The sequence below is a fragment of the Oratosquilla oratoria genome, chromosome 32, assembly GCF_046742065.1.
Source record: "Oratosquilla oratoria isolate Oo_2021 chromosome 32, ASM4674206v1, whole genome shotgun sequence".
Taxonomy (NCBI): Eukaryota; Metazoa; Arthropoda; class Malacostraca; order Stomatopoda; family Squillidae; genus Oratosquilla; species Oratosquilla oratoria.
In genome coordinates, this window is record NC_134808.1 from 7,510,458 (window position 1) to 7,521,330 (window position 10,873).

Here is a 10,873-nt window from a genome sequence, read left to right on the forward strand (position 1 = left end):
AGTCATAGAGGTGGTAAAGGAGAAGTAAGGAGGAAAACACAACGGAGGGATAGTAGAAGTTAACAGTTATCAGCATTCTTCTTTTCGTGAAAAAGGTCTTCATTGAAAGAATACTGTGTCACTCTGGTCCGTAGAGGCGTCACTAAAGCCTCAAAATGATTAGCTCCATAAGTACTCTCCTACGGGGACAATTTTAGTTAAGGTACAAGGTATCTCTAGTGGAGGTATGAGATAATGTTAGTGCAAGCTAGCTTGTCTGTGAAGCATATACGCAGTGCATGTGTACTTGCATACACGCACAGTTGCACACTCATGTATGCAGATGATTCTATTGCAGCTAGGCGGCAGAGGATTTGTCTTTATAATTTTGCTAAACGAAACAAAAACGCTGGTTTAAGGTCACTTTTTATATACTATCTAAAATCGATTAACATAATCTTGGGAGTGATAATTATCAGATGTACAGTGAGAAAGAAAATTGCCCTGTTGGATTTCATTAAGCAGTTGTGATCAATGGATAACAAATAATATAATTTTAGTTACTTGAAGTAATCTAATCAAATGTATCTGGTGTATATAAAAACGTGTTGAATGTTTCACTACGAAAGATTTGTTTGTACAGTGAAATCCAAAAGGGACACTGTAAAGTTCATGTACATAAATAGAAATACATGTCAGATGTACATTTACATAGACACAGTCTAATGTACAATCAACAGGAAGATTACTATTGCCTCTTTTGAATTTAGATATGCAAACACAACAATCACTTTTAAATATTTGATACAAAAATCCACATATTAATAGCTTTACAGCAAAAAGTACTTTTATAAATCTAATTAAATCAATGCAACATTTACAAATCAAATTTGCATAACTGGATTCAGAGGTTGTGGTAGGATTTCTTTTTGTCACTGTACATGATATGTGGCGGCAACTGGCATGACAACATTGAAAAAAAATACTATCATTTGTACTCCTGCAGAGAACACGTCCTCCCTCCCTCCCTCCCTCCCTCCCTCCCTCCACCCTCTCCACCTCCAACTCCTCTCCCTGCCCCTATTGCTGTTTCCTCTTGCTCTCCCTCCTGTTCTTTCTCCTTCCCGTCTTCCTCTCCCTCACCTCCTTCACCCTCCTTCTATCCTTGTTCCTCTTCTTCTTCACCTTCTTCACCCTCCTCTTCCTCTTCTCCCTCTTCTTCTTCCTCCTTCTCCTCGTCTTCTTCACTTTCTTCGTCTGAATCTAACTCCTCTTCTGATTCATTTTCCTCCTCGTCTTCTTCCTCTTCTTCACCTCCGTCCTCCTCTTCTCCCTCATTTGCCTCTTCTTCGTTTCCTCCTTCACCCCCTTCCTTCTCTTCTCCCCCTTCACCTCCCTCCTCCTCTTCTCCCTGAACCCCTTCTTCTTCGTCTTCTTCTTCTTCACCCTCCTGCTCCTCTTCCCCTTCACCTCCCACCTCTTCGGTTCCCCCTCCATTTATTTTTTCCTCTCCTTCACCTCCGTCCTCCTGTTCTCCTCCTTCAAGGCCATCCTTAAACTCCTCTTCCTCTCCTCCTTTCTCAAGGTCATCCTTAGATTCTTCAACAGCCCCAAGGTGATCCTCGACCACCTCACCTTCAGGAAAGTCAGCCTCAACTTCTTCATTCTGGATTTCTCCGGGAAGCTCATCTAAGTTTTCTTTAACTTCACCTTTCCCGTTAAGGGCGTTTCCAGCCTCCTCCCCTTCCTCCTCTTCCTGTCCTCCGTCTCCACCTAGATCAACTTGAAGACCGTCCGTAGCTTCTTCGCATTCCCCTCCTTCACTATAACCATCTTCGGACTCTTCTCCTTCCTCTTTTTCCACACCAAAGTCCCCTTTAGCCTCCTCCTCCTCCTCCTCCTCCTCCTCATCATCATCATCATCATCATCATCTCCCTCTACAAGGTTGTCCTGAGACTCTTCTTCTTCCTCTTCTATCTCTTTTTCTACTTCCTCTTCTATCTCTTCTTCCTCTTCCTCTTCACCTTCTAAGTTACCCTCATCTCCCTCTCCCTCTCCATCTCCCCCGTTCTCTCCCTCTTCCTCTTCTTCTTCCTCTTCCTCTTCCTCTTCCTCTTCTTTGCTATCTTCCTCTTCTTTGCTATCTTCCTCTGAACTACTAGAGTCATTTTCTTCATCTTCTTTGCTTTCTTCTTCATGTCCTCCTTTTTCACCTTCTTCTTCGTCTTCTTCACCTTCTTCTTCACCTTCTCCTTCTTCGCCCTCTTCACCCTCTCCTTCTTCTTCGCCCTCTTCTTCGCCTTCTTCTTCTTCTTCTTCTTCTTCTTCTTCTTCTTCTACTTCTTCTTCTTCTTCTTCTTCTTCACCTCCTCCGTCCTCTCCATTAAGGTCATATTCAACTTCTCCTTCCTTTTTCACTTTCCTGATAACTTCAGTAGCTTCACTCTCGATCAGCTCGCTTTTTCTCACGTCAAGGTCACCAGGTTGGACATAAGGAGCTTCGGCGTCAGTTCCCGACATGAACTCTTCGTAAAGGTCATGCCCTGGTTTCCATGAAGCTTCAGATCTTGCCAACCCGAACTCTCCTCTGTAAAGGTCTTTTTCTCGATAAAGATCAACACTCCTATCCAGCAGAACCTCCTTATCTCCAATCCTATACTCTCCTTCTTTGACAAGATCAAAAGTACCTTCTTGGGGAACTGTAGTTCCAATCATTACATACTCTTTTCCATAAAGGTCAACACCCTGGACCTGTGGAGCTTTCTCATTGACCATTACGTAACTATCTTTCTCATAAAGGTCAGAGGCGTCTCCCTTCGGAGGTCTGTTTTTTGTTACCACGTACTCTCCTTCTCCGTAAAGATCGGTGTCTTGCATCCGTGGAGCTTCATTGTTTATGATAGCATAGCTAACCTCCTCATAAAGGTCAAGAGGAGCTTCCTCTTCGCCCATTACATATTTTCCATCCTTATAAAAGATAGTTCCTTGGTTCGGCTGAGCTTTCTGATTGGTCATCGCATAGTCTCCCTCCCCATAAAGGTTACCATCTCGAATATTTGGAACTTCATGTTTGGTTGTCGCAAACTTTCTTCCATAAATGCCATTTACGCGACCTTTTGAAGACTTAGATTCATTCAACGGATATTCTCTTCCTGTGGCCTGTGGAGCTTGAGCTTCAGTCAGCGCGTACTCATCTCTCACGTAAAGGTCCGCTTCGGGACCTTGTGGACCTTTAGTTTCAGTGAGCACATAATCCCCTTTTGCATAAGAGTCACCATGAGGAGTTTGTACATATTTAACATCAGTAAGTGTGTAGTCTCCTACCACGTAAATGTCAGCCCCAGGAACGTGTGTATCTTTAGTTTCATTCAGCACACCTTCTTTTGCATTAAGGCCAGCATCATGAACCTGTGCATCTTTAGTTTCGATTAACTGGCCTTTTGCTCCTCTATAAGACTCAATACTTCGTGCTTGTGGAACTCCATTTTGAACCAAAACGGACCTTTCTTTCGCATCAAATCCAGAGACGTGCCTTTGCGGACCTTCGACCCCACCAATCAAATAAAGGTCAACATCGCTGGCCACTGGACCTTCACTGACGACCTTCCCGTCCCTTCCTTCAACATGAAGGTCGTATACAGGACCTTTTGGATCATCCACTTTGGTGTAATGACCCTCGGCATCAGTTTTAAGGTCACCCTTGGAGATCTTAAGATCTCTTGGATCAGTGGCGAAGACTCCAGTGTTGAGAACCACATGGGTCCGTGGCACTAAGTAGTAGTCGACGATCTGGTAAGAACCCAGCTGGTCCTCCACATACTTGACCACGTACTTGTCCCCGTCCAAGGACGTCCAGCTGTACTCCTGCACCGGTGTCTGGTCCCACTTGGGACCTACGGGATCCTCCTCATAGATGAAGTAGGCTAGCGGGCGGGCCAGGGCCACGCCCACCAAGCAGAGGGCGAGGGCGAGCTGAGGAGGAAATGAATGCATTAGTGATTAGGATACTTTTCATTAATTTTGTTGTGGTGATAATGGCGGTTGTGGTTGTAGTTGTGGTTGTGGTTGTGGCCGTGGTTGTGGTTGCGGCTGTGGTTGTGGTTGTGGTTGTGGTTGTGGTTGTGGTTGTGGTTGTGGTTGTGGTTGTGGTTGTGGTTGTAGTTGTGGTTGTGGTTGTGGTTGTGGTTATGGTTATGGTTGTGGTTCTGGTTGTGGTTGTGGTTGTGGTTGTGGTTGTGGTTGTGGTTGTGGTTGTGGTTGTGGCTGTGGTTGTGGTTGTGGTTGTGGTTGTGGTTGTGGTTGTGGTTGTGGTTGTGGTTGTGGTTGTGGTTGTGGTTGTGACTGTGGTTGTGGTTTGTGGCTGTGGTTGTGGTTGTAGTTGTGGTTGTGGTTGTGGTTGTCGCTGTGGTTGTAGTTGTGATTGTGGATGTGGTTGTGGTTGTGGTTATGGTTGTGGTTATGGTTGTGGTTGTGGTTGTGGTTGTGGTTGTGGTTGTGGTTGTGGTTGTGGTTGTGGTTGTGGTTGTGGTTGTGGTTGTGGTTGTGGTTGTGGTTGTTGTTGTTGTTGTGCTTCTGGTTCTGGTTGTGGCTTTGGCTGTGGCTGTGGTTGTGGTTGTGGTTGTGGTTGTGGTTGTGGTTGTGGTTGTGGCTGTGACTGTGGTTGTGGTTGTGGTTGTGGTTGTAGTTGTGATTGTGGCTGTGGTTGTGGTTGTGGTTGTGGTTGTGATTGTGGATATGGTTGTGGCTGTGGCTGTGGTTGTGGTTGTGATTGTGGTTGTGGTTGTGGTTGTGGTTGTGGTTGTGGTTGTGGTTGTGGTTGTGGTTGTGGTTGTGGTTGTGGTTGTGGTTGTGGTTGTGGTTGTGGTTGTGGTTGTGGTTGTGGTTGTGGTTGTGGTTGTGGCTGTGGCTGTGGTTGTGGTTGTGATTGTGGTTGTGGTTGTGGTTGTTACGGATATGGTTATGGTGAAGGTTATGGTTATGGTTATGGTTATGGTTATGGTTATGGTTATGGTTATGGTTATGGTTATGGTTATGGTTATGGTTATGGTTATGGTTATGGTTATGGTTGTGGTTGTGGTTGTGGTATGTGGTTGTGGCTGTGGTTGTGGGGTTGTGGTTGTATTTGTGGTTGTAGTTATGGTTGTGATTGTGGTTGTGGTTGTGGTTGTGGTTATTACGGTTATGGTTATGGTTATGGTTATGGTTATGGTTATGGTTATGGTTATGGTTATGGTTATGGTTATGGTTATGGTTATGGTTATGGTTATGGTTATGGTTATGGCTATGGTTATGGTTGTGGTATGTGGTTGTGGTTATGGTTATGGTTATGGTTATGGTTATGGTTATGGTTATGGTTATGGTTATGGTTATGGTTATGGTTATGGTTATGGTTATGGTTATGGTAACGGTTGTGGTTGTGGTTGTGGTTGTGGTTGTGGTTGTGGTTGTGGTTGTGGTTGTGGTTGTGGTTGTGGTTGTGGTTGTGGTTGTGGTTGTGGCTGTGGTTGTGGTTGTTACGGTTATGGTTATGGTTATGGTTATGGTTATGGTTATGGTTATGGTTATGGTTATGGTTATGGTTATGGTTATGGTTATGGTTATGGTAATGGTTATGGTTATGGTTACGGTTATGGTTATGGTTATGGTTATGGTTATGGTTACGGTTACGGTTACGGTTACGGTTACGGTTACGGTTACGGTTACGGTTGCGGTTACGGTTACGGTTACGGTTATGGTTATGGTTATGGCTATGGTTGTGGTTGTGGTTGTGGTTGTGGTTGTGGTTGTGGTTGTGGTTGTGGTTGTGGTTGTGGTTGTGGTTGTGGTTGTGGTTGTGGTTGTGGTTGTGGTTGTGGTTGTGGTTGTGGTTATGGTTATGGTTATGGTTATGGTTATGGTTACGGTTACGGTTACGGTTACGGTTACGGTTCTGGTTATAGTTATGGTTATGGTTATGGTTATGGTTATGGTTATGGTTATGGTTATGGTTATGGTTATGGTTGTGGTTGTGGTTGTGGTTGTGGTTGTGGTTGTGGTTGTGGTTGTGGTTGTGGTTGTGGTTGTGGTTGTGGCTATGGCTGTGGTTATGGTTATGATTATGGTTATGGTTATGGTTATGGTTATGGTTATGGTTATGGTTATGGTTATGGTTATGGTTATGGTTATGGTTACAGCATCGTGGTCGTCATCGTCATTGTCAACGTCGTTGTCGTTTCCATTGTCATTGCCATTGTCGTTGTCATTGTCATCGTCATCATCATCGTCATCGTCGTCGTCATCGTTGTCGTCGTCGTTGTCGTCGTCGTCGTTGTTGTCGTCGTTGTCGTCGTTGTCGTCGTTGTTGTCGTCGTTGTCGTCGTTGTCGTCGTTATTGTCGTCGTCGTCGTAGTCGTCGTTGTCGTCGTCGTCGTCGTAGTCGTCGTTGTCGTCGTTGTCGTCGTTGTCGTCGCTGTCGTCGTCGTTGTCGTTGTTGTCGTCGTTGTCGTCGTTGCAGTCGCTGTCGTCATTGTTGTCGTTGTCGTTGTTGTCCTCGTTGTCGTCGCTGTCGTCATTGTCGTCGTTGTCGTCGCTGTCGTGGTTGTTGTCGTCGTTGTCGTTACCGTTGTCGCCGTCGTCGTCGTCGACGACGACTACGTCATTGCCAAAGTCACTGTCAACGTCGTCGTCATCATCATAATCATCATCGTCATCAGTATCACCATAATCATCATCATCGACATTGTCATCGTCATCGTCATTGTCTTCATCATTGTTATCATTATTGTCATCATCATTGTACTAACATTCTTGTTGTTATTATTGTTATTGTTTCATTTTGTTATTTTTATGAAAATTGCTAATATTCTTTCATTGTCGATATCATTGTTAATGCATTTTATTTTGTTCTTATTGGTGACATTAATGTAATGATTATTTTGTGTATGTGTACAATTGTGCTAGGGAGGAGAGAGAGAGGGAGAGAGAACGAGAGATGAAGGAGGAGGGGTAGGGAGGGAGAGAGGTGGGAGAAGGAGAGAAGAAGGAAGATGCGCTGTTTCTGGGGCACTTTGAATCCACGTTCATGTGGATGCTCTATAATTACTTCCCTTTAATTCAGCAAGGGTGTATCATAAACATGGTTGAAAATAATGCGAGAGGTAAATCAATATAGAAATAGGTACAGACAGAGATAAAAAGACAGACACAGACAGACAAAGGGAAAGGGAAACAAGGACACGGGTCAAGACATTAATATACACAAATTCATAATCACAGAGAGAGTCACGTAAAATAACAGACAAAGAACGTCAAGTAACGGGATATGAAAAGATTAATAGTGATAGACGTGAAGCATGGAGGGAGAGAGAGAGAGAGAGAGAGAGAGAGAGAGAGAGAGAGAGAGAGAGAGAGAGAGAGAGAGAGAGAGAGAGAGAGAGAGAGAGAGAGAGAGAGGGGGGGAGGGGGGAAGGGAAGAGGGAGAGAGAGAGAGAGAGAGGCAGAGAGTATATATACATATATATATATATATATATATATATATAGAGAGAGAGAGAGAGAGAGAGAGAGAGAGAGAGAGAGAGAGAGAGAGAGAGAAAGAGAAAGAGATAAAAAAGAGAGAGAAAGGGAGAAAGTAAGAAAGAGAGAGAGAGAGAGATAGAAGTGATATATATATATATATATATATATATATATATATAGAGAGAGAGAGAGAGAGAGAGAGAGAGAGAGAGAGAGAGAGAGAGAGGAGAGAGAGAGAGAGAGAGAGAGAGAGAGAGAGAGAAAAGAGAGGGAGAGAGAGAGAAAGAAGAGAGAGAGAGAGAGAGAGTGTGGAGAGATATATATAGAGAGAGAGAGAGGAGAGAGAGAGAGAGAGAGAGAGAGAGAGAGAGAGAGAGAGAGAGAGAGAGAGAGAGGAAAAGAGAGAGAGAGAGAGAGAGAGAGAGAGAGAGAGAGAGAGAGAGAGAGAGAGAGAGAGAGAGAGAGAGAGAGAGAGAGAGAGAGAGAGAGAGAGAGAGAGAGAGAGAGAGAGAGAGAGAGAGAGAGAGAGAGAGAGAGAGAGAGAGAGAGAGAGAGAGAGAGAGAGAGAGGAGAAGAGAGAAGGAAGAGAGAGAGAGAGAGAGAGAGAGAGAGAGAGAGAGAGAGAGAGAGAGAGAGAGAGAGAGAGAGAGAGAGAGAGAGAGAGAGAGAGAGAGAAAACAAAGTTATTGGAAGATAGAGAAAAATAAAAATAAAAAGATGAAGAGGAAAAAAAAAGAAGAGAAGTTTTAGAGGAAAAAAGAAGGAAACGAAAAAGATAAAGAAGAAGGAAAATAGGCTTGAGACCACTAACCAGGAGCTTCATGTGATGATGGACGGACTGCCGCCCGCCTGATCTGCAGCAGCAGTTGAATTCGAGCCACCAAGATAAACAGGAAAATGTAACAAGTCTCTGTTCTCTCACGCTCTTATATAGCCACAAGCGTCCTTGGCGAGGATGTCCTCTTAACCAGAGAGCTTAATCGTGCTTCTCTTTTATCTCTCTTTTTTTTTCCCACAAGCACATTTGTTGAGTGTTGTCTTGTTGGTCCGCGTGGTTATGCTCACGGGTGGGACATGAAGGCTATTTTTTTATATATAAACGTTGAGTCTGTAAAGAATTCAGAACTTGCTTCAGGTTTCAGAAGACCGTTGATGCGCGTGCTTGCTTGCTTGCTTGTACTCAGACACACCCACGTAAAAGGAAAAAATGATCAGGAAATGAATATCAATGGTGTAAGAGCAAGAATGTTTGGTGCTTGATACTCGCACGCTCAGGGTTTGCCAGATAGACTGAATTACCAAAACAATTCTCATCCCAAGTTTTTTTTTTTCGAAAATTGTTTCTTAAAATTGATCCCCCTCAATGGCAGGTGTACCTTCTTCAGCATCAGAAAATATATATATATATATATATTTATGATATTTTCATTATGATAATTTCACTATTCACAGTTTTTTCCTCCACCCCAACTCCCTGTCCTCCAACAAGAATAAATCGTGGCTTGGCTCGTTCACTTGGAAACGTTGTTCGTCGAACAGAAATCCTCTTATTAGGAGACCAAATACCTTTCATTAGAATTGAACAGGATGAATTAACAGTAACGAGCCAGACTCTGAATATCTAGTTTATCTTCCGTAGATCATAGTTAAACGTTAGTTTAGTCTTAAATCTGGATGATTATAGTTTTGGTCACAATTTCAATGGCTATATGGTCAGCCATACTGACAGACATGAAATTTTACTCCAATTGTGAGAGAGTGGATTTGTATTAGTACAACACTCTGAGAGAGGGAGCGGATGTTGGGAGACACACATCCTAACCCCCCTACTATAACCCCTACCCCAAACCCCACCTACAACCCCCTACCATCACTACAACAACAATCATGCGTGGATAGCAACACTCCCTGCGTAAAAGCAGGTAATGAAAGGATTGTCCCTTGTACCTACCCCGATAGGGCAAAAACCTTGGGATCGCCACTTGGCAGCAAGACCTTCACAGCCGCAGGAATGTCTGCTCGGTCATTTGGTGAACGATAACATAGTTCCTGTACACCAAAGATTAGGCAGTTCTCGACAAACGAGATTTCTTGGCAAACAAAGTGACTCTTTTTCTTTTCTTTTCTTTTTTAAGCCTTTCTTTTACTTCTCGAAAACTTGTATTACCTCTCGACACGACCTCATTGCATGACATGATTTAGTTCTTTAAGAGAAAAAATAAGCAATGCATTCTTATTGTTTCTCCAGACTCCTGCCGGATGTGTAAACGTATTACAAGACCTTCTTTAAATAAAACTTGCTCACTAATGAATAAAATCCTCTGACGCAAATCAGAATAAAATTCCCAAATGCGACAACTTGCCCCAAAGTGTTGGTATAGTTTTTGACCTTATAAGGAGTGGAGAACTCTTCCCGCTGAAGAAAATCGCCTGACGCTCACCGGAAGGTTTAAGTTGTAACCCCTTTTGAAGGCAGAGGTTTCTTCCATCTGAATAAAGTCGTCCGGTGTGCCATCTAAGATGACGTCAGGTCGTGTTAGCACACCTCAATGAACTTAAACTCGTTTGTATATCAACATAATTGTGATAACTCACTTCCTGGTTGCCTGTGAGCTAATCCCAGTCTCAATTAAGAACTCGTTCGTGATTCTCCCCGTCTTTTGTGCTTGTCCCGACTAGTGCCAGACGATTTCAGTCAGTTGACAGTTTGCTCTTGAGAAGCTTATAAGACGGAAAAAATATTGTACTGAACATGGTATTCTTAGGATCTAATACTCTATACTATATTCTTATCCTCTTATTCTCTCTTCTCTCTATCTATATCTATATCTCTCTCTATCTATATCTCTCTCTTCTCTCTTTCTCTCTCTCTCTCTCTCTCTCTCTCTCTCTCTCTCTCTCTCTCTCTCTCTCTCTCTCTCTCTCTCTCTCTCTCTCTCTCTCTCTCTCTCTCTCTCTCTCTCTCTCTCTCTCTCTCTCTCTCTCTCTCTCTCTCTCTCTCTCTCTCTCTCTCTCTCTCTCTCTCTCTCTCTCTCTCTCTCTCTCTCTGTTTGATTGCCTTTCTGTCTGTCTGTATCTGTCTGTTTGCCTGTCTGTATCTGTCTGTTTGCCTGTCTGTTTGTTTGTTTGTTTGTCTATCTGTCTGTTTGTTTGCATGTTTGTTTGTTTGCCTGTCTGTCTGCGTGTATGCCTGTCTATATGTCTGTCTGCGTGTATGCCTGTCTATATGTCTGTCTGCGTGTATGTCTGTCTATATGTCTGTCTGCGTTTATCTGTCTGTCTGTCTGTCTGCGTGTATCTGTCTGTCTGTCTATCTGTCTGTATGTCTGTCTGCCTTTCTGTCTGTCTGCATCTGGTTGTCTGTCTGTCTGTCTGTCTGTCTGCATCTGTCTATCT

At 43.6% G+C, this 10,873-nt stretch overlaps 1 protein-coding gene across 1 annotated transcript; it reads right to left on the reverse strand.

Annotated features, from left to right (window-relative positions):
* Positions 1-1,023: 1,023 nt before the first annotated feature.
* On the reverse strand, positions 1,024-8,508 carry LOC143041746 (uncharacterized). The gene is made up of 2 exons (XM_076213768.1): positions 8,289-8,508; positions 1,024-3,952 (listed from the first exon to the last, which is right to left on the reverse strand). Exons 1-2 carry the CDS (start codon positions 8,298-8,300, stop codon positions 1,139-1,141), a joined length of 2,826 nt encoding a protein of 941 aa, XP_076069883.1. The 5' UTR covers positions 8,301-8,508; the 3' UTR covers positions 1,024-1,138.
* Positions 8,509-10,873: the final 2,365 nt, after the last annotated feature.